This window comes from Dryas octopetala, chromosome 6 (assembly GCF_963921425.1).
Source record: "Dryas octopetala chromosome 6, drDryOcto1.1, whole genome shotgun sequence".
NCBI lineage: Eukaryota > Viridiplantae > Streptophyta > Magnoliopsida > Rosales > Rosaceae > Dryas > Dryas octopetala.
Window position 1 is genome coordinate 2,328,992 of NC_141371.1, and position 21,138 is coordinate 2,350,129.

The 21,138-nt window shown below is 35.7% G+C and overlaps 4 protein-coding genes across 7 annotated transcripts; 2 read left to right on the forward strand and 2 right to left on the reverse strand.

The window, feature by feature from the left end:
• Positions 1–33: 33 nt before the first annotated feature.
• LOC147280971 (GDSL-like Lipase/Acylhydrolase superfamily protein) lies at positions 34–2,853 on the reverse strand. 2 transcript variants are annotated; one of them, XM_086246814.1, is made up of 6 exons: positions 2,564–2,853; positions 1,864–2,106; positions 1,552–1,752; positions 1,069–1,235; positions 670–940; positions 34–460 (listed from the first exon to the last, which is right to left on the reverse strand). In XM_086246814.1, the coding sequence occupies exons 1-6, from the start codon at positions 2,844–2,846 to the stop codon at positions 192–194; spliced, it is 1,434 nt and encodes a 477-aa protein (XP_086102940.1). In that variant the 5' UTR covers positions 2,847–2,853; the 3' UTR covers positions 34–191. The 2 variants fall into 2 exon arrangements, with proteins under 2 accessions (XP_086102940.1, XP_086102938.1); XM_086246812.1 differs by lacking the exon at positions 1,864–2,106 and having other exon boundaries at positions 2,600–2,853.
• A 1,047-nt stretch (positions 2,854–3,900) lies between these two features.
• LOC147280972 (ATP binding microtubule motor family protein) lies at positions 3,901–8,305 on the reverse strand. Its single transcript, XM_086247169.1, has 16 exons — positions 8,230–8,305; positions 7,432–7,582; positions 7,165–7,267; positions 6,868–6,911; positions 6,706–6,735; positions 6,485–6,607; positions 6,359–6,384; positions 6,135–6,216; positions 5,680–5,721; positions 5,580–5,613; positions 5,376–5,451; positions 5,082–5,301; positions 4,911–5,002; positions 4,638–4,752; positions 4,376–4,555; positions 3,901–4,150 (listed from the first exon to the last, which is right to left on the reverse strand). The coding sequence occupies exons 2-16, from the start codon at positions 7,543–7,545 to the stop codon at positions 3,974–3,976; spliced, it is 1,458 nt and encodes a 485-aa protein (XP_086103295.1). The 5' UTR covers positions 7,546–7,582; positions 8,230–8,305; the 3' UTR covers positions 3,901–3,973.
• Positions 8,206–11,598, forward strand: LOC147280973 (S-adenosyl-L-methionine-dependent methyltransferases superfamily protein). Of its 3 annotated transcripts, none has more exons than XM_086247167.1 (10): positions 8,206–8,331; positions 8,488–8,557; positions 8,931–9,076; positions 9,172–9,235; positions 9,317–9,404; positions 9,716–9,800; positions 10,056–10,112; positions 10,483–10,596; positions 10,693–10,763; positions 11,004–11,598. In XM_086247167.1, the coding sequence occupies exons 3-10, from the start codon at positions 8,942–8,944 to the stop codon at positions 11,443–11,445; spliced, it is 1,056 nt and encodes a 351-aa protein (XP_086103293.1). In that variant the 5' UTR covers positions 8,206–8,331; positions 8,488–8,557; positions 8,931–8,941; the 3' UTR covers positions 11,446–11,598. The 3 variants fall into 3 exon arrangements, with proteins under 3 accessions (XP_086103293.1, XP_086103292.1, XP_086103294.1); XM_086247166.1 differs by having other exon boundaries at positions 8,212–8,331; positions 8,948–9,076; XM_086247168.1 differs by having other exon boundaries at positions 8,212–8,331; positions 8,948–9,076; positions 11,015–11,178.
• Positions 11,599–12,773: 1,175 nt separating this feature from the next.
• LOC147280974 (D-aminoacid aminotransferase-like PLP-dependent enzymes superfamily protein) lies at positions 12,774–19,675 on the forward strand. The gene is made up of 19 exons (XM_086247165.1): positions 12,774–13,117; positions 13,523–13,621; positions 13,707–13,778; positions 13,893–13,985; positions 14,254–14,391; positions 14,520–14,578; positions 14,881–14,983; positions 15,449–15,637; positions 15,750–15,850; positions 16,209–16,263; positions 16,373–16,459; positions 17,009–17,060; positions 17,272–17,357; positions 17,704–17,757; positions 17,867–17,950; positions 18,344–18,415; positions 18,568–18,684; positions 19,157–19,303; positions 19,421–19,675. The coding sequence occupies exons 1-18, from the start codon at positions 13,016–13,018 to the stop codon at positions 19,283–19,285; spliced, it is 1,692 nt and encodes a 563-aa protein (XP_086103291.1). The 5' UTR covers positions 12,774–13,015; the 3' UTR covers positions 19,286–19,303; positions 19,421–19,675.
• Positions 19,676–21,138: the final 1,463 nt, after the last annotated feature.

Genomic DNA, 21,138 nt, shown 5'->3' on the forward strand with positions numbered 1-21,138 from the left:
TTAAGGACAAAGGTATACAGCAAATATGAGAAATGCGCATCCAATGCCAAATGATTCAATGCAATTGCTGTACTACTGGCTTCTGGGCACTTAAAATACATTTGTGAGAACTTAGGTCTGAATTATATGAATGGCTTAGCCTAGCCTTACAGTTACATGGCAGATGTTGAGACTATAAGCATATTGGGGCTTCAGAACTTGAGCTTCAGAAGGAAAGGCATTTTGTCTGAGAAAGGTGGATCAGAGTATTTTCCAGTGAGTATCTTTGATGAGACATACTGATTTGCAGCCTCTGTGTAATGAATTCCATCCCAACTAATATAGTCAGAACTATCACTGCACCCTTTGGCTGTGACAGAGGTCCCATTCAAGGTCTTTGTTTGTCCACAGCTAATCTGACTGTCATAGTTCAACGGCGGACCTCCGTACCCACAGCAAGCCATAATAGGTTGTTCAAATCCTGCAGATTATAATTCATACAAATCAAATATGATGTGATTAAAGCAGTAAGAACCTTTTTCCGTAGTGATTATAACCAAGACCACCAGCATTGTTGACCAATGGTACTAAATGTGACAGCTAAGGGCAAATTTGAGTCATATTACATTTGTGTTTTAAAGTAATGCCGATCAAAATATGAACAATTGTAAAGTTTTCAGAAGTACTAACCGTTTTTGGAATAATTTGCAATGAGGTCAGATTTTACTGAAAATATATCAACATAAGTGACAATTGCATCCGCATATTGGCCTTGCAACTTTTTAGAGAGAGCATGAAGCTGCAGGTTGAAAAGTTTAGCAGCTTGGTTGTGGGAGCTGACACATCCTTGCTCATCAAGCTTTGATGGGTCAGTTCCAAATTTGGCAACATTCTGAGTCAAGCATCCGAGGGGACCTGTGTTGTGTATCCAAAAGTTCCTACCCCCTTGGTCATATAGTTTCTGAAAAAAAAGAAAAAGAATGATATTAATGCTATTAATGTGTCATTCTTATTTCAATACAAGCTTGTGGTGGTAATTTAAATTGTAAGTATTTATCAATCATCCTTGTTTAGTGTCACTGGACTGACCTTTATTCCTGTTTCAAATTCTGCCAAAATTGTAGGAATTGAAGCAAGAATCTGATCCAATGTTTTAGAATAAAATGCACCAGCAAGATCATTTTGGCCTATATCAAACATGTAAAGCCCCTTTCCGAAAAAATCTTCTGTTGGCAGATACTTGTCAAATTTCTTACCTAGAGAAGAAACAAAACAGAAAATTAAGAATAGTCATAGTTGGATGTCAGTCAAAAATTCATATGTTCTTGCTGCCACCCTAGCTCTTTAATTTTAGCCCTTTTATTTCCCTGAAAAGAAGACCCGGCTTCTTCTTCTTTCTTTTAGGAATCCGGCAAGCGAAAATCCCTTCTTCTCTTGAGTGATTGCTTGAGTTAAGCCTCCTTGACTAGTTTTGAGTCTTGATTTCTTACAATAGGCGCTGCTGGAAAACTTGCAGATTTTGTTGAACAAAATAAAACATGCATCAATAAGAAGATTAATGAACACACATACCTTTAGCTAGCAATTCAAGAACCCTGGCCTTAAATCTCAGAAACTGAGAGACCTGAACCCCAAATGAAAATGGGCTGAAAGATGTTGCGGTTGCTGGAAGTATAGTAGACCCTGCAGCTGCAAAATTGCACCCTTTTCGGAAACTTGGCATGCCAACTGAATTTAAATAGGCATTCAGAAATGGAAGGTCCATTGCATCCACTGCAACATTATACATAAAGCTGTGTAAGTAAAACCATAAACTTAAAAACAGAGGAATACAAAGGAAATGAAGCAGAGCAAAGCTTAGTTCAACAAAAATGAAAAAATTACTAAGAAAATCAACAATGAGACGGCCATCGGAGTATCTCCCAGATGGGGTTTTGAAATAAGTCTGTCCATAAGGGGATAGAAGGCCCTCAATGCCGGCGGAGACAAGATTGCCGGTGTCGGAATTTGAATCGCCGAAGTTGAAAACAGCAGGGTAGTTGAAGTGAATGGATTTGGCAAGAGGTATGGAGATGGAAATCAAGGTGAGAATTTGGAGAATGCAGGTCTTGGTAGCCATGGCAAATGCTACAGAGAGGTTCTTAATCTTAAGTCTCTGGCAAAATATATACTTTATGAAGTCTTTCATGATAAGTTTTGTTGTTTGGTGAGCATTGGTGGGGCTCATGTGTGAGTTGTTGGTTTGCTTTCAGATTTGGAGAGCCAAATACAAAACTAATTTGTTCTTGGTCAGTTAAAAACTTAAAATAGGGGCATAAAGGCATGTTACTTTTATCTCACTATTTTTTTATACATGCAAACATATATTTAACGATCATATTTGTATAATGATTTTTGCTTATGCGACGGACATGTTATTTTGTTAGACTATTAATTAAATAAAGTCATGTACAAATGCATGCAGGTCCAAAATCTACTAGCATAACATATCTCAAAAAGACTCTAATATATATAAATACGATAGTGTGGTACAAAGGTAAATTATGACAGTCACATATATCTACAGGTAAAGTAAAAACATTACGCAAGTACTGCATGTGAGTAATGGTAAGAAATTTACTGAGAAAATCAATGATGAGACGGCCATCAGAAAACCTCCCAGATGGAGTTTTGAAGTAAGTACGTCCATAAGGTGGGGGAAGCTGGAAACCAAGCCCAGCAGGAAGTTCACCAGTGTCGGAGTTTGAATCCCCAAAGTTGAAAACCGCAGGATAGCTGAACTCAATTGACTTTGCAATAGGTGAAAACATGGAAAGAAAGGTGACAATTTGGAGAATGGAGGTCTTGGTAGCCATGGTTGAAGCCATTGTGGTCTTTATGAATTAAGACTCACTATATATAATGTCTTAAAACTATATAAGAATGGAAACGACATTTTATCTGGTTTACTTGTACTGCTTTTGGGCAACCTTCTCAAGTCTCAACTGTCCAATATTCGAGCTTAATATTCACGGGTGTGTTTGTTATGTACCAACCACAAAATACAGTAATACATTATGTCATACAGCCAAGTTTGGAAGTATCTATGGCCATAGTGAAAGTTTGCTTTGAGTTTTGGAAAGGCTGAATGAACCCAAAAAGCAAAGTTTATCTGTTCAATTACTGTTTTACCCTTCAATTATTCACTACACTCGATGCCAACTACAAAGCACAAAACCATAACGAACACAGCTATGTTAGATAAGGAGTCCCACAAGACAGCGTTAGCATTCAATTGATGAGTATAATTTTAAGGGCATATCCGGAATTGTATAAAACTCGATGGGGTTCTTACTGCTTAAAGCAAGAAATATATGAAGCACCATATAGCAAGCAAGGGCTTAAAATTTTCCTTACACGAATGGCTTATATGCGTGCCTTTGCATGCCCACGGATTGCTTAAATATCTTCTAGACAAGGCCCAAAACGGAAAACTATGGGCCTTTCCATTTAGAGTGCTTTGAAAACGAGCTTTCAAAATTACGATGTAATTTAAGATCTGTATTTTTTTACTAGTAATTTTAATACATGAAAGCATATTTGATATTAAATTAAAAATATAATGAAAATGTGTTTGATGTTAGTATATGAAAACAAGTAGAAACAAAAAAATTATAAAAACAAGTGAAAATGAGGACATGCATATGGTTCACAATGGCCCACCCCCAAACTTTGAGGCCCAAGGAGTCCGATTAGAGAAAGTCGAGCATTTACTATATTTGTGTTTCCTATCCAGTATCCAGTGCATGATTTCCACAAAAGGATAGCCTAAACCTATTTCCGAAACCCAATTAGACCAACGACTTACAAAAATTCAAAATACTTAGAAATGTTACAAGTACGGTTTACTCAGTTTAAGATGAATTTGTGGAATTAGGCCTGGTGTACGTACCAAGCTAACAGGTAAGTTTACTCAGTTGACCTCAGATGTCAGGTGGGTTTTTGTAGTTTGTAATCAACATTTCAACAACTTGGTAGAGAAGAGTGACCTGACCCATGACACAAAGAAACTGGGGATGCCTGAAAGTTTATGCAGGACACTTGAAGTATGATCTCCACCCTCTTTGCATAGTGCATCAGATCTTTCACCAGCTGCTAATTTGTCCTTCAGAGCCTTATTCTCACTCTTAAGCTGTAACAACATAAAATATGCAAATAAATTCGTTTTAAAACAAGTAGAACAAAAGTTTTCAATAAACTTCAACTAATTCCACAATTGAACTTATTGTGGTTCTATAGAGATCAAAGATGCAACCAGAAGTCAAATGGCTTTATTAATTGTGGTTCTTATTGTAGTTCCACATAGACTATTTACAATATTAATTCATTAAATGGCTTTATTAACGGTAACTCGAACCTCCTCAACAGTGGATACAAGCTCTTCCACTGTCTGCTGCAATGAGATAATCGTCTGTAGAGTGACATCCTCAAATGCTGAATCCAACTCTTCAGATGAACAAGGATCGAAGAAAATTCCATTCAGTGTGAACAACTCCTCAAGCAACTCAACATCTTCAACATCAAATCTCTCCCTCAACTATATATATGAGGGTTGTGTTAGAACTACTTAGAACTATACTAAAAAGGCCATAACAACAATTTTACAAGAGAATTCTTACCTTTTCTAGAATTCTCTCACATGACTCATCTTTAGTTGACGAGGGAGGTCCATGCTTTTTAGCACATTTATCCCCATTGCACTTGGCATGCGGTGACATCTTTACATGCTTTGCCCTGCCAGAATGTCATATCCCAAATGGAAGATTACAAATCAACTCAATGTTGTTTATTTGTTTTAAGTCCTAATCACCTTTGTATTAGGGACTGAGGGATGAAGCAGAAGAGAACACAAATAATAAATAGCATGTATTATCGGGTGTTGAATAATATACCTCATTCCAAAGCGAAGAGTGGACAGACTCTCTAATGCATTTGAAGGGCTTGGTGAGCAGCAACACAATAATGCTGTACGGGAGTTCCCTCCCTTTAAGATGAGGACCAGTAGAACTTCAATACAAATTGATAATGCTATGGTGAGAAGGATTAGAGGGAGGGAAACTAACCAGTGCATCTTGTAAAATCCGAGTAAGCTTGGAATCACGATATGGAATGTGGTTTGCTTTGCCTGATGAACCAGATGTCAGAGCATTTATCACATTCCCAAGGGCTGAGAGGGACTTATTGATGGTCTTGGCTTCTTCAAGAACTTTTCCCTCAGCTCCAGTTTTCTCTACTTTTTCAGAACCAGCCAAGTCAACAAGAATTAATTTTCCAGTTTTCAACCTGTCCACAGATTCAGAATGTTCAAGATTGTACATTCAAAAACTTGTCACCAATACAAAATAAATTTTTTTTACCTGTCATCTTTCTTTAATTCTTGCTGAACTGTGAAGATGTAAATACAATGACTTCTGCTACTGGCCATGTTCATTTCTATATAGATATTAAGTTTTGAACACAATAACAGAAAATGGGCTATTTTCCCAGCCAAAAAAACTACTATTAGTATACTGTGAAATTAAGAAATAACCAGAACTGAAAAAGAAATCAAAGCAGGATACGTGTCTCTCCAACAGTTCTGTTAGCTATCCCACACTGCATGTTCAACATCAGAATTAGACCATACACCATAAATCTGAATTCTGAAGTAAATTATCTTACAGATAGGTTTTGTAATGCTTCTGCAGGACCCAACACAGAGACCTGGAATAGGAAAAATTAGAGGCTTTTTCTCAGTCCAAAAGCATCTTACGAGTTAAGACATATATTGCATAAATTCTCAAAATCTAAATCATCCATAACCTGGATCCAATTTCTAGTCATTTCAGTTTTCTTAGTCTCATAATAAATTGAATCATACAAGAGGTTTCCAGTCTCAAGAAAAAATTTTAAACTTTTGAAATGAGACCAGGATAATTCAATGTATTTTCACTTCTAGAAACCCTGTTACCCAAACTAAGATTCAATTTTTGTTCAATGGACACATTGAATAAGAGAGAAGCCTCATCAGAACTCTTGTGTGTGCACATGTAAAATGCACATGCACCTTAGTAGAAATGAGCCAGTGAAGGTGGTATTCAAGCCTATGCACGTATTGCTTCAAAAGATAAGCATACCTCTGTTACTCCATTCAACAATATCCCCTGCGCCTTACTCTCCTTAATCTGTATGTTGTCTTTTGATAAATCAAAAAGGTCCCTGTGTAAGAAGTACAGTTAACACTAAAATTGCAATTGTAGCTATTAGAACCTTCCCGGAGTTCCATCATATTCAGCTTACTTTCTTTATGTCCCAAGGATTGTGTATTTGAGTCTAATTGAGTCATTCCAGTTCTACATACCTTACTTTTTCCATGTAGATCTCTACCTGGAAGAGAAACAGATAGATACAGAAAATTACATATTTACATGGTAGAGACGTTGCAATCAATTATAGTTCCTTGTGAAAGAAAAGCATGTCTCAATACCATTGACAATTTGACTGAGTACTTTATTGTTCCTTCAGAAGATTTTATGCAATCAAACAGTCCATCGATTACTCTTGGAAGTAATCCTGTCTTCTGCTCATCGCATTCCCATATGCTAGACCCCTGCACAACATATGCATACATTACCATGTGTGTGTTGAATTAATTCAATATCTACATATTAACAATCATCTCTAGAAGATTGTGATATGACACATCACCTCCATGCTATATGTCTTCCCAGCTCCAGTCTGTCATTAGTTGCACACAGATTGTAAATTAGAATCAACAAAATAAGTAAGACATGCATTATTCGACAGAAATTAACACATACAATACAAGCAACCACCGTAAGAACAAAAAGTTAGACAACTATGTCCTACCTGTCCATAAGTGATTATTGTCCCATTGATTGCATCAACAGCATCTGTATCATGATCACACCATACTATATTATTACCAATTAGTAGAACCTATCCATAGTTTGGCTGCTAAGAAAAAGTAAGAAAAGAGAATATACCAACAGGATATATATATATATATATCTGCAAATATTTTTAGTAGTTAATCAGGATTTCAGGGATGAGGAATACTTTCTTAGCAACTAAGCAGATAATCCACAAAGTATCCATTAAAATAAGGGCTAATAGTGAACATTGGTTCTAACTTCTAAGATATACCTCGCACAATAGGCCAAGCTAGAAACTCATAGACTTGAGCTTGCTCAGATTTCTCGTAGAAGACCTTATCAAAGCTAAATGTAAATTCTTCTTCCTTCTCATCCTACAACACAATAATTCAAATTTCTTAAACAATCATTTCTCAAACACATGAACAAAATTATTACCTGAATTAATTTGAAAAATGCAGTAATACTGATACATTCATGCATACACTCGCATACAGTGAAGGCAATGTATAATGTTTCATTGCGAAAAGAGAAGGACCTTGAAAAGGAAAGTTTCGGAGTCTATGCATTGAATGCAGATTGTATCGCCGTGATCTCTTCTCTCCTTGGAGCTTAATGGCCTGAAGCGAGCACAAACTGTTATACTCGACATTATCTCGCCCTGCTACAAAGCTAAAATTGATTCAAAGCTGCAAAAAATTAATCACAAAAAAGAGCGTCAGTTCTCATCCGTTTGATCGACGAGAAAATCAAAGAAAATCGGTTTTCTAACACAGGATCCATGCTACTTGGTTGCTCAAAATCTGGAGAAGTCTTAAACATTGAGCTGAACGGTTGTGTTTGGCTCAGCTTAGAAAGTGAAAATTTCTTCGAAATTCAAATGATGTCGATTCATTTTCTTAGTAGCCAAACAGCGAAAAGAGTCAACATCTCAAATAACTCATGAGCTTTGAAATCTGTTTGGCTACTGAGAATTCAAAAAGAAAAATAGAAATTAAAGATATAAAAGTAGTGAATCTCAAAATTTCTGTAGTTTCCTACGTTTCTAGGCAACCATACAATCGAGAGAGATTGAGAGAGTACTTTGGGTTTACGCGCGAAAAAAAAAAAGACGTTTCAAAGTGCAAAGTAGAGGAGGTAGTGCCTCACTAGTCACTAGCTTTATAAGATTAAGCACGCACTAAAAACGACGTGTGGTTTGCCAAACCAAACAAGTACAAAACGACGCGTCGTTTTGTTGGTGGGTGGGTCGGACCGTGGTCCGTGGATAATGTGTCCTCAGCTTAATATGGTAATGGAGAATGCTAAAACCCTAGAAGCCTCTAATGGTGACAACCATGGCGGACGAGGAGCTCGACCCTTCAACCTCGTCATGTCTCCACTTGCTCTCAGCTTTCCTTGCTATGGAGCCCACCGACTCCCAAATCGCCTTGGCCCGGTAAGTCCCCGGCGCACGTTAGCACAACGCGGCGCACTTTAACACAATGCTGGCCGGCGCATTGTAGTGCCTGGTGCGCACGTTAGCAAGTGCACAAGTGCACCTTCTTGTTTTTGTTATTAATACATGAATGTTTTGTATTTGTGAACTGTGTAGGGCATGCAGTGGAGGGTGGGTTACTGAGAGAGTGCAGAGGTTCATTTGGGACCATTGCATAACCAAATATGTAAATTTTTATGCGCTCTATTTATGCATAGTTGAATTACATGCAATTTCATTTTGCTTCTATTTTCAGCTTAGAATTATGTTTTTAATGAGTTTATGTTAATGTGACATATTTAGTTGGGTGGAGGATGGCATATTTGAAGTGTTATATTTGGTTGCTGAGAAAATAAGGGAAAAGAAAACACCAATTTGGGTTCTTATGAATTGAATTTTTCTTTCTTAATACAGTATTAGCAGTAAAGCAGGGTATGGAATAATTGATATTTGAATGCCTAGGTACAAAATATTACTTTTATTCTTATTCCCCTGCATTTTCTCAGCAACCAAACCAACTATCACTTTTGGTCTTTTCTCAAGTATAGAGCTTGCTTCAGTTGAATGGTTTATGCAGGCTAGGAAATTACATGCACCTTACCTGAAGAAATTTCTGAAGAAGCTTATTGACGAAGTAGAGTTGAACCGTGGTGATGTGCTGGATGAGTTATACGAGCAATATGCCCATTACATGACTTCTTTGAAGGTATGGCTAATGAATGAAGGACTGTTAAATGAAGTTGTCCATTTAAGTTATTCACTTGTTTTCAATTGGAATTAACAAGCTGTTTTGTTCAATAGGATAATGATCTTGAAAAAATAAATGCAAGGGTCTTCAAATACATTTCATTCCTTTTTCCTGATGGTAATAATTTTAATTCATGTGGTGCTGGTGTATGGAGTTTCTTATTCTTGGTTAGCATTCTTAATGATCTGGTACCTCTAGGTTGTCTTGAACTTTCAAGTTGCTCCAAGTCGAGGAAACTGATGGTGCCACTGCAATGTTCGCTAAACATGCTTGATGGAGATACAGGGTATGTTTCACTCTTGATATCTTTTGTCTTCTACTTGATATCCACTAAACCAGATGTTGATGCCTTTGTCAAAAACAGTATTTACCGAAAAGATAAGTGAAATCCAAAAGTTGTATATGGCCCATTTGTTAGTATTTCATAGTCTACTTGTATAGCATACAACAATTCGACAGGTTTTAGTATTTTACATGTTTGATTAATTTGCACTAGTTCATAACAATCATTTCAGTTTGTTCTTACTAAGGGTTGTTTTGCTTGGTTGTAAGAAGCTTACTAGCTAATTTATAGTAGTTTTGGCTTATTTAATGCAGGTGTTCACTTTGGCCATCCAGTCTTTTTTTGTCAGAGTGCATACTTTCTTTTCCAGAATTATTTTCTAATAAGTCATGTTTTGAGGTAAGTTATATGCTCAAGAATTCATCTAATCTAGTTGAACATACAAATTATTCTTTACATGAATGTAGCCGTGATAAGCCAAGAGCTGGCTGACTTTGCTGTTGCCTTGTACAACTAAGGTCTGAATTAATCAGCTAAATTATGTTTTAGTAGATTTTGCCATTTCTTTTTCTTCATTTGGTAATTCTACTAGTATCTTCACTATGGTCTTGTGCATTTACATTTTTATTTTGTTGACCATGAACTGAAAAATAGGTTGGTTCGGGTGTGGGTCTGGTTGGCATCTGTCTTGCTCATGTGAAAGCATCCAAGGTATGTTATCCAAAATTTGCAAGTAGAGGAAAACCTTCTCCTTTTACAATATCATTGGATTATTTTAGAACAATATGCTGAAATTGATATTTACTTTAACCAGTAAAAGATCTAGGTTCTTATTGAAAAGTAAAAGGTCTAGGAGAATTTGTGTTATTTTACCACAAAGCATGTGAATTGGTATAAATTGAAAAACACGCTTGTAGCCAACATTGTTTTTTCTCTATCTCTTAGTGTTGAGGGTGATTTAGCCATGCTTTGTATGGTCTTGCAACTTTCAATATTAACAGGCATACACACACAAAGAATAAGTGTATTACTTATTGTCAATATTCATATTGTGGATCACTATTTTATTTATTTGATATAGGTGATATTAAGCGATGGTGACCTGTCAACTTTAGCAAACATGAAGCTTAATCTGGAATTGAATCACTTTAGTGTTGAAACTGACATGTCAAAAACTACTGAAGATCCAACTATGGTGAGTCTCACTCACTCTGGCTGGTAAAGAAACCAAGGACAAAGTATGAGACTGCATAACTTGTAATACCATTTATAATTGTCTTAACAATTTTAGGTCAAATGCATTCATCTGCCATGGGAATCTGTCTCAGAGACGGAGCTTCAAAACCTCAAGTCAGACATAATGTGAGTATTTCTTTTGGTAGACTTCAGACTGTAAGAGTGTTGTGATTATGGTCTCAACTACCAACGTCTACTCCTATCAAATATTAGACTGCTTTAAGTCCTTGCTTTACTATTTAGAGTTTTGAGATAATGTTATGAGATGAAGTCAGTTTTTGTGGGACACTACAGTTTTTTCAAGTCAAATTGTTTAGCCTGCTGAATCCTGAAACCATGCTAATTTCCTTATTTCTCATCCAACAGTTTGGGTGCAGATGTAATATATGATCCAGCATGTCTCCCACACCTCGTTCGAGTACTGGCCTTTCTTCTGAACCGGCCGAGATTCTATCCTGAGAAATCAAGTGGTAATCACCTGGGGTTTTTACTGGAACGTAAAAGTACTGATGCTAAAGCCAATGGAACTCATGAAGGAAATGGTGCAAATGGTGATAAGTCTGAAGCTTTTCTGTGCAAAAGAACAGACAATGGTGTCACAAATGATGGATTAAAGAAAGGTCCAATGGCCCTTATTGCTTCTGTCATTCGCAATATTAACACATTCAATCAATTTCTTGCTTTGTTAGACGAGGCTAACCTTACCATCAAAGACCTAACTGGATCACTTAGACCTTTCAGTCTGCTTCCTTACATGCAGTCATATGATCCAACCACTATACGGCTATTTGCCATCTCATGTACATAGCCTTTGTATTGCTCAACCACCTAGAGACCTCAAATGTTTGGTCTGTTCCCATCATGTGATTTTTTTTTTTGGAGAAATGTATTCTGACTTGTTAAACTTGTTTCAATTTGGATGTAAACAGTTTTTGGAAATTCAACTATTATTCAAAATTAAAGATTTTGTCAATTATTTATGGTTCATGGACCAAACTATTTACTTCTGTTTCAATAGGTATGAAATGTTAGTTAAAAAAAGTATGATTTATACTAGATATGCACAAAGGGGACCTAGGGTCCATTAACCCCACCAAAGGGTTAATTCACTTCATTGTTCATTGTCATGCAGCTTTTGTTTTTATGATGATAAAGGAAATGCATGATGCACCTTGTGGGTCTCTAATTTGCTAGCCAATCTTGTCAGCATATGAGTCCCACCAATTTTAAGATGAGTGATGAGGGGCCTTTCACTTTCACACAGTAATTGATGAGCTTCCCTTATGCGGAAACAAGTCAGATCATGGTTAGAGAATTCAACTTATTAGTGGACAGTTGTTACGCTGATGAAAGTGTAATGTGCAAGGCATATAAACAAGTAATATGATTCATGGTTAAAGTTTCGTGCACGGATTAAACTTTTGGGATATTTTATTTATTTTATTACAACTTTTTTGAGTAATTTTAATGGCACTAATTATTAATGTGAGAAATAAACTTGTTAAAATAAACAAGGATTTATTTCATATTTAGTACTTAAACTTTGACTCTTGTCTTAATGTGGTACCTAAACTTTTATTTGTCCCAATTGAGTACCTAAACTTTTATTTTATGTCTAATAAGTACCAAAATGAATTTTTGTTAAAATTGTCAATAAAAATTAGAGACAATATAGTCAAAGTATATTTTAATTATTTTCTTTATATGTTTAAAATTATTAAAAAAAACACACAACAAACAAAAAAAATTAAAAATTAAAATTAAAATATAAATATAAATTTTTTGAAGTGACTATATTGCCCCTAACTTTTGTTGATAATTTTAACAAAAATTTATTTTGGTACCTATTAGACACAAAATAAAAATTTAGGTACTCAATTGGGACAAATAAAAGTTTAAGTACCACATTAAGACAATGGTACTAAATATGAAAAAAAACCTAATAAACAAAGTGTGCGAATGCACTCATACTGTCATACAAACATAAAAAAGAAAGGGTCAATTTTGGACCAGCCAAACTCCAAAAGACACCTTAGGCTTAGGATATCTCATTTCCTTGTAGTAAAAAAATCTCATCTTCCTGAAAATGTGGGTCTTGGTATAGTTCAATATTTAGTTATTTACCGTAACCATCCTATGAAATGAGCACGTTTGAACTCACTCGACCACAGGCACTGCAGAAAACATTGAGATTGATGCAAGTGCTGCCTCTGCTGTCTTTTTCTTTGTGACAAAAACGAGGTAGACCACTACAAATCAACTCAATCAATCATTCAGTTTTTAGTTGCAGAGCTATCAGCTATACATAGATTCAGCTCTGAGTCTTAAAGCCCGGTTACTTTCACAAAGTTTGTGAATTTTAATCCAAACCCATCACCATGGATGAGCCAAAGAACCCAGGAGAGGTTGAAGTGGAGGTGATTCACTTATGGGCCACTCCAAGATCATTAAGTACCAGCGTCATGTACTCTTTTGCCCAGGTGCTACCCCAATTTCTTTAATATTCTTTTATGGCTTCTGATAAGAAGAAGCAAATTTTGGAAGAGAAAAAAAAAGATTTGTTTTTTCTTTTTTGGGTGAAAACCAGACATCCTAACGTCTTGACAACAATGGAGTTTGGAGAAAAGAAAGAAATGATTTTACAAGTTCTTAACAAGCCTTTGACCAGAACATTTGGTTTGGGGAAATTTAATGAACTAAACAATATTGAATTCCGGAGTCAAACTTCTTTCCCGCTAGTTCTGGAGTGTCCATAATGCTGTAGGAAATTGAGGTTCTAGCATTATTTATAGAATTTAGATGTATTATGAATTGGTTGTTAGTCAATGAATTTTCTTTTTACTGCTGAAGTATTGGTAATTGAGACATTTATCTTCTGTTTTCAGAGGGATGACATAGAAGTGCTCGATGAACCCCTCTATGCAACTTTCCTTCAGATGACAGGTTTTGATAGGCCCTACAGGGAAGATGTGCTATCCAAAATGGTATGTCAGTGAAAGTTCCCATGTATTTGAATTGTAAACATCACCATTTTTTCCTCACAATGAATTTTTATGTTGTTTGTATTAGGAACCTGATGGAAATAAAGTTGTAAAAGATATCATTCTTGGTCCAGGAAGAAAGAAGTATCGCCTCTGTAAGGTGATAAACTTTATTTTCAATGATTAAACTGAATCCATTCAAATTTGCTTTCTATGTATTGGTGGCTTTGCTAGTTGAGTTTTATAATACTATCAGTATTTTTATAATCTACAGCATATCGCAAAGCAACGTGTGCCTGGCTTACCAAGTGATCTAATGAAGAAAGGAAAGCACTTCCTTTTGATCCGGAATCCCCTTGATATTTTGGTAAGATATTTCTGAAAACTTTTAGTTGGTTGCTTGTATATGTACAATAAATAGATTTTCTCTTTCTTGGTTCATTTGGATATGCTTACATTTTTAATTGTCAGCCAGAATTTACAACAATGAACCTAGTGTTTAAGTTATTATATAGCTTAATAATTTTGAAAAATATTGGAATGATTAATTATTTACTTTAGTTTGTAATATTTTTATTGTAGCTATGCTTCACATCACTGAGTTTTACTGAATTCACTATTTGATGTGTTGTCAGCCATCCTTTGACAAGGTTGTGCCTCCATCCCTTGTTGAGTTAGGTTTGGCAGAACTGGTCTCCATATACAGTGAACTCTCTGAATTGGGAAAGCCCCCTCCTATCATTGATGCAGCAGAGCTTCAAGAAGATCCTGAGGTGTTAGAGAGCTTTTTAAATACATATGATTTGTCTGCTGTTGTTCAGGGGTTTTTTTATAATTCATTTGGAGAACTTTCTCAATCTTCTAATCTTATTTTTTTAACTTCATCTTGGTGATAATGCAGGCTACATTACATGGTCTTTGTGAAGACTTGGATATTCCTTTTCAATCCACAATGCTCAAGTATGCAAAAGCTATTCCATTTGAAATTGAAAATATTTTAGTCTAGTTTTCTTAGAACGAATGTAGATTTATTAACATGGAAAACCATTTTGTTTTTCTTCTTCTTGGTCGGATCTCTATATTTGTCTCTTCTGGGGGATTTGTCTATAATCTATTCTTCTTTCACCCAGAATTTCTGTTTTGGCCAATTAAAAGTTATGCTTAAAAGCATGCATATTATTTTGATTTCATAGATTGCTCCTTCCCCAGGAATTGTGTATGTTAGTGTGTGCATGACAAGTTTCCAATGAAATCATTTTTAGATGGGAGGCTGGTCCAAAACCAATAGATGGTGTTTGGGCTCCATGGTGGTATGGAACTGTGCATAAATCAACAGGCTTTCAACGAGCAAGAAAATATCCCACGGTATGATGTTTGTGCATTACGTTACATTAGATTTATGATATGTTGAAACCTTAAGAGTTGTATAATAATTCAAAGAATTAATCATTTTTTCACAAATAAATTCGCACTGATGTCCATTATCAACTTTCTTATGTGTTCAGATCATAAGCAATTAAATTTTGATTTCTCTGTATCAAAAACTTACTTGAATCTAGTTTCTAAATGGTAGAAACTGATCACATACTAGGAAAAAATGGAATGCCATCTTAAAATAAAGATAACTAGGTTATATCATGTACTTGCTACTTTGCAAAATTTTGCATTAGTGTTAAATACTTTTTTTTTCTTAGTTATAAAAAGATGTGTCCTTTGAATTTTTTTCTTGTCTGTTCACAATTCTTTTCAATTTGAGATAGATAATGACAACTCAAGTTATGAAATTACAGAACGTTTTGTCTGAGCTTATGCTCGATGTATATTTTTCAGCCATTTCCTTTTTCTTTGTATGGCGTTCTTGAGCAAAGTCTACCTTTCTACAACTTTCTTAGGCGCCATGTGAGGCAGACAGCAGGCCTTTTGAAGTCTCCTTTGCCTGATCCTGATCTTCCAGTTCCAGAAAATGAGAAGCTACTTGCATGGGTTGGTGATGAGATTGTACCACGTGAGAGTGCAAAGGTACTTGTATGGCACTTGATGATCTTGAGTTGACAGAATCAGTCCTCCAATCTTTTTGTTTTGATTCTAAGGTGTCTAAAGATATTTATTTCTGTCCTGTAATCTGTCTAAGGTTTCTGTGTTCGACTCGGTTGTCCAAGGTGGTGATTCAGTTTGGGAGGGACTTCGAGTTTATCAAGGGAAGATATTTAAGCTTGATGAGCATTTAGATAGGTAAATGAAAGAAAAGTTAGAGTTTGACCAAGATTGATGCTTGGTGTCTATACATTAATTGGAAAAATTTATGATTCTGTATGTTATGGTGTAGTATGTTGATGATGCTTTCACTGGAAAGAGTTTATCTGTAATAGTGATACACATGTTGATTCCAAGAAGACAGGGTATTTCTTGTCAAGATATACTACTGGCCTCATCTTCTTAAAAGATACCTTTTTTTACTGTCCTGTAGATATATAATCAATTTGTGATTTTCTATGAACTCCTACAAAAACAGTAAAAGTATATTTTATTCTTTTACTATTATTATTTTATTAACAATGACTAATGAAAACATTATTTTGGATATCAACAGGTTATTTGACTCAGCAAAGGCTTTGGCATTCAATAATGTTCCTACTCACGAAGAGGTGAGATTTCTTCAATTCATGGTATTGGGTCTTCTGTAAAGAGATTTTCTCTTCCATAGTTTTGAAAGGAGTTGCCAGCTGATCCTAGTTTTGTATTGCATCATTTTAGGTTAAGGAAGCCATCTTCAGAACTCTTATTCGGAATGGAATGTTCGACAATTCACACATCCGACTAAGTTTAACACGTGGAAAAAAGGTACTGCATTTATTTCTAGCCTCCATGTCTGTTTTTGTTTAGAGATATGTTATTTTTTTTGTCGTAGTTGTGCTTTTTTATAGTGATTCACAACAATATGGTTTGAGCTGGAATACAAAAATAGTACAACATGGTCAAGTCATTTCATCTCTGTGTAGAGCTTGTATACTTTTGTCATGATTAAGAATCTTTACACTAATGGTAACTTTTAAGGCTCCATCAGAAGTATTATGAGGGATTCATCATCAAATTAGTGGGCTCTGCAGTAGAGACTTACATGTTTTTGTTATCCTGAAAGTTTATAAACTTCCACTCTGAAAGTTTTCTGCCTCCTTCCTTATATGTTATGTGATTTAATTATCGTGATGTAATTGGTAATCAATTGTGTGGCACATGCATTCAAGGAGCAGAGCATTGCAAGTGTTTCTGCTTTAGTTTCTTGTTATTCAATTGAGCTAAGTTTTAGATTGAAATTTCTTTGTGGTGTAGTTGTTTGGTACAGTCTTCATACCTGATTCTATTGATTTGTATCTTTCTTGTCTTCTTCAGGTTACTTCAGGCATGAGCCCAGCATTCAATCTTTATGGATGCACCTTAATTGGTAAAACATAATTCTTAATCCAGTCAGATGCCAATTTCTGTATTCTGTTGGACATGCATGTTCTGAGGTTTCTATGAGCCCTCTGTAGTTGACAATGGGACTCTTTTATTTGCTGGATATAATACACTAATTGCTTTATTGACTGCATAATGCACTAGTATAACATGTGGTCTTTCTTATGCTACACTTGCTATTTCTTTTAAACATGCAGTGCTTGCTGAATGGAAACCCCCAGTGTATGACAATACAAGGGGTATAACTCTTGTTACAGCTACCACGCGCCGTAATTCACCAAATGTAATGTTCTATCTTTTTTTTCTTCTCTTTTGCTGATTATTTCTTTGCATATACTGGAATAATGAAGACATTAAAAAAACTTGTGCCTCTTTTGTCTGAAATGACAAAATTGCAGGCCTTTTGCATTTTTCAGAACCTCAAGATATTGTTTAGGACATGATAGCATGTATACATAGAGGCTTGATTACTAGCATGTATATTCAATGTAGAAAAAATGTTTTAAAACCTGAATGTGTTAGTAGTGAGGGATCAGATTGGTTCATATTACCAAAAGGCTTAATCTGATTGAAGTTTTCTCCTATTTCAGTCAATTGACTTTGATTATTTTTTCTTTTGTTTTTACCAGAATTTGGATTCAAAGATTCACCACAATAACCTACTCAATAATATACTTGCAAAGGTTTGTTCTATTCAATTCATCAAGAGCTCTAAACATAGAGAATTTAAACCTACATTTGATCTTGCAGAATTTTGACCTGCATATGATTAAATCATCTTGAATAGTGCAGATAGAAGGAAATAATGCAAATGCTGATGATGCAATCATGCTTGACAAGGATGGTTATGTATCCGAAACAAATGCTACGAACATTGTAAGGCTCTGCTTTTGCTTTACAGGTTTAGTCCTGTATGAACACTAGGTAGTTAGGTTCCAATTTTTATATGTAGCTTTTCATTGTTCTTTTTGAAGTTTCATGTGAGTAAGTGTCGAAAGCATCATCCAGGTAAGTTTTTATGAATTGAGTGGTAAATATCTGGAGCAACTTACTATCTGGTGGGTAAATTTTAATGGACACAAATTTTAGACCTCACCTCCTTGAGTAAGGCAATGGCATAGGCACTATTTCTATGGTATTATCATGTCCTAGCAGTCTCCTATGGGTAACGTTTCCTTTGAAATCTATTGAAGGAAATCAGTTCCTTCCACTCCATGTAAATTACATGACATCCACACTGTAAAGAAAAATCTGTGTTTGATTTTGCAGTTTTTAGTGAAGAAAGGTCGTGTGTTAACACCTCATGCTGATTACTGCCTTCCTGGTATAACTCGAGCAACTGTAAGTTGTGTATATTCCATCTTATTATGACAATTATAATATACTCCTTGGATATAACTTACATTTTACAATATTGTAAATGAGATAAGAATAGCATGAACAGATTTTACACTTCGGTCTTCCAATGACTCACTTATTTTTCGATGTTGCAGGTTATGGACCTTGTGGTGAAGGAGAACTTGGTCTTAGAGGAGAGAAGAATCAGCCTATCAGAGTTCCATACTGCTGATGAGGTGTGGACAACAGGAACAATGGGAGAACTCAGTCCGGTGAGTGCCTTATGGATATTGCAATCTTGGTGGCATACCACATAAAACACTTGGGTTCATTTCTAATTTTCGCATGAACTCTGAGTGTGTAAACTGGCTTATTCATTTTGCGAGCATATATTTAACTTTACACATTTGCTCAACGATTTGTATCATAAAACTCCACCAAATATGAACAGCCATCTGCTACAGTAGGAAGTCTTGGTATGGCCACAGTTATTAACAGAAGTGGTTCATAGAACCTGTTCAGCCAGTGATGCTTTAGAGTGTCAGTTTTGTATAAAATTCATCCTTAGAAACTCTGCATTCCTATAAGGGCACTGCAGAAAGAAGAATTAATAACTAAACTTTAAAGTGTAACAATAGATATTCATACGCCTTAATTATGCTAGTTTCCTCTCATCAAAATTGTAATGGTTTCCTCTTCATATGAAAAAAAGCAATACCTAGTTGGTGTGATTTCATTTACCAGGTTGTGAAGATTGATGGGCGTGTGGTTGGTGATGGAAAAGTGGGGCCTGTGACTCGAAGATTGCAGAATGCTTACAAAGAGCTGACAGAAGAGTCTGGGGTGCCCGTACCAACCTATCATGAAATTTGATGATAATTGCGTCAAAGGGTGAGTGTGCGACTCTCAGTTTCTTCAGCCATCAACTTTTGCCCACTGCGATCTTATTATTTGTGATCTATATTCGATTTAATTAATCATAAAGAACTTTGTGATCTTTAATGCCAGGTTGTAACGTGTACTTAGCTATAGATAAGTGAATCTCATGGTGCATAGTTGGAATTGACTGTAGCTTGTCTCAGAGATATGAATAAAGTACCCATTTCTTTCAACAACCCAAATGCTGTTGTGACAGATGTAAGCACTATTGCTTTCTGGGTCTCTGGTGAAATATTTAAATGAAATTTGATATTGTGTTGTTATTGTTACTAAGAAATTGTACCATTATGCTGCAATAAATAAAATTTTTCTTTTGCTCATCCACCACATTGTGTTCTTTCGTGTTCAATGACGGAGGCTTCGTTCAAACTAGTTTGTGATCTAGTGGTATTTCTCTCCACAATATTGGAGAGGTCTCAAGCTTAAACCATATTCATTGATTTTAAGAAGTCCATGTTAAATGGGTATCATATTCATACCTAAATTTTCATTGTTTCTGTTTCATACCTAAATTATCATAGAAATCCATGACCATACATACCATGCACTACTCCCCATTCCACCTTATCTTCTCCCCTCCCCCTTTCCCTCTAAAAAATAATTAAGCAACAAACACAAAAATTTTGAAATTACTTTTGTCAGAGTTCAAACTTTGAAACTAATCTTAATGAGGGATGAACAAATTAATTTTAGACATAAATTCAATTTAGACACATAACTATATATGCTATTTCAACAGGGTTTACAAACTTTCAAATATTTCAAATATACACCTGATTTATTATATAAATTGAAAAATGAAATTCCGTCCATCAATTTATTAAGAGATCAGTTAAATGTCAGCTTGGCTTTTGCTAACGGGGATTAATTGGTGACGTGACATCAACTCATCATACATTTCCCGCCAAATGAGCAACACATGTCCACTTGACACGAGCCCACACACCTATCACCTCTTTCCCGCTCGTCGAACGCTCTCATGACCATTTAGTCTCCCAAAAACATCACGTTTTCCCCCAAATTTGAATATAAATCTCTTACTTGTGTTCAACAAGCGAGAAAGAGATGATGAGTTTGTGGACCCGTGTCAGGGGTTAGGTGGACCCGTGTCAGGAGTTAGGTGGACCCGTGTCGCTCATTTCCCGCCAAATGAGCGACACGGGTCCACCTAACTCCTGACACGGGCCCACAAACTCTCTCTCTCTCTCTCTCTCTCTCTATTATTATTAGATTGTGGGCATGTGTCGCTCATTTGGCGGGAAATGTTTGCTGAGATAGCGCCACATCGCTAAGTAATCCCGGTCAGCAAAAGCCAAGCTGTCATTTAACTGATCTTTCAACGAATCAATGGACAGAAATTCATTTTTCAATTTAGATAATAGATCGGGTATATATTTGAAATATTTTAAAGTTCATGGACCCCGTTGAAATAGCTTATATAGTTATGTGTCTAAATTAAATTTATGCCCTAATTTTATTAATAAGAAGGATTAAAGAGGCCAACTGAGTAAATTCTTAAGCTCAAATCAAGCCAGTCTCTTATTCATGAGTAACTACTCACTTCACTCGCATGCTTTTCTCCCCTACTTACAGAAAAGCTAAAGAGTATGAAACTCACTTTACTCAATCCACCAACCAGCATTCTTAGATATCTCTAAACTTATGTAACAAAAAAGAATACCTCGAATCTTAACACTATTCCAATATTATGATCATCTTTTGCTGCATTCATAGGGATATGAATGCCTAATTGTGTTTAAAGTTGGTGGCTTAATTAAAAACCAAAC

Bases quoted from the DNA above. Each gene is read 5' to 3' on its own strand.
- LOC147280971 (XM_086246814.1), bottom strand. From the start codon at position 2,846: ATGGCTTCAACCATGGCTACCAAGACCTCCATTCTCCAAATTGTCACC. The intron at 941-1,068 runs GTCAGTCCAGTG...CTTTTTTTTCAG, and splicing joins AATTTGAAACAGGAATAAAG to AAACTATATGACCAAGGGGG. The intron at 461-669 runs GTTAGTACTTCT...TATAATCTGCAG, and splicing joins TGCAAATTATTCCAAAAACG to GATTTGAACAACCTATTATG.
- LOC147280972 (XM_086247169.1), bottom strand. From the start codon at position 7,545: ATGTCGAGTATAACAGTTTGTGCTCGCTTCAGGCCATTAAGCTCCAAG. The intron at 6,217-6,358 runs GTATGTAGAACT...CTTCTTACACAG, and splicing joins ATCTACATGGAAAAAGTAAG to GGACCTTTTTGATTTATCAA. The intron at 5,452-5,579 runs GTATCCTGCTTT...ATATCTATATAG, and splicing joins CAGAACTGTTGGAGAGACAC to AAATGAACATGGCCAGTAGC.
- LOC147280973 (XM_086247166.1), top strand. From the start codon at position 8,219: ATGGTGACAACCATGGCGGACGAGGAGCTCGACCCTTCAACCTCGTCA. The intron at 10,113-10,482 runs GTATGTTATCCA...TATTTGATATAG, and splicing joins CTCATGTGAAAGCATCCAAG to GTGATATTAAGCGATGGTGA. The intron at 10,764-11,003 runs GTGAGTATTTCT...CTCATCCAACAG, and splicing joins AACCTCAAGTCAGACATAAT to TTTGGGTGCAGATGTAATAT.
- LOC147280974 (XM_086247165.1), top strand. From the start codon at position 13,016: ATGGATGAGCCAAAGAACCCAGGAGAGGTTGAAGTGGAGGTGATTCAC. The intron at 13,986-14,253 runs GTAAGATATTTC...ATGTGTTGTCAG, and splicing joins GGAATCCCCTTGATATTTTG to CCATCCTTTGACAAGGTTGT. The intron at 18,416-18,567 runs GTAAGTTGTGTA...TCGATGTTGCAG, and splicing joins CTGGTATAACTCGAGCAACT to GTTATGGACCTTGTGGTGAA.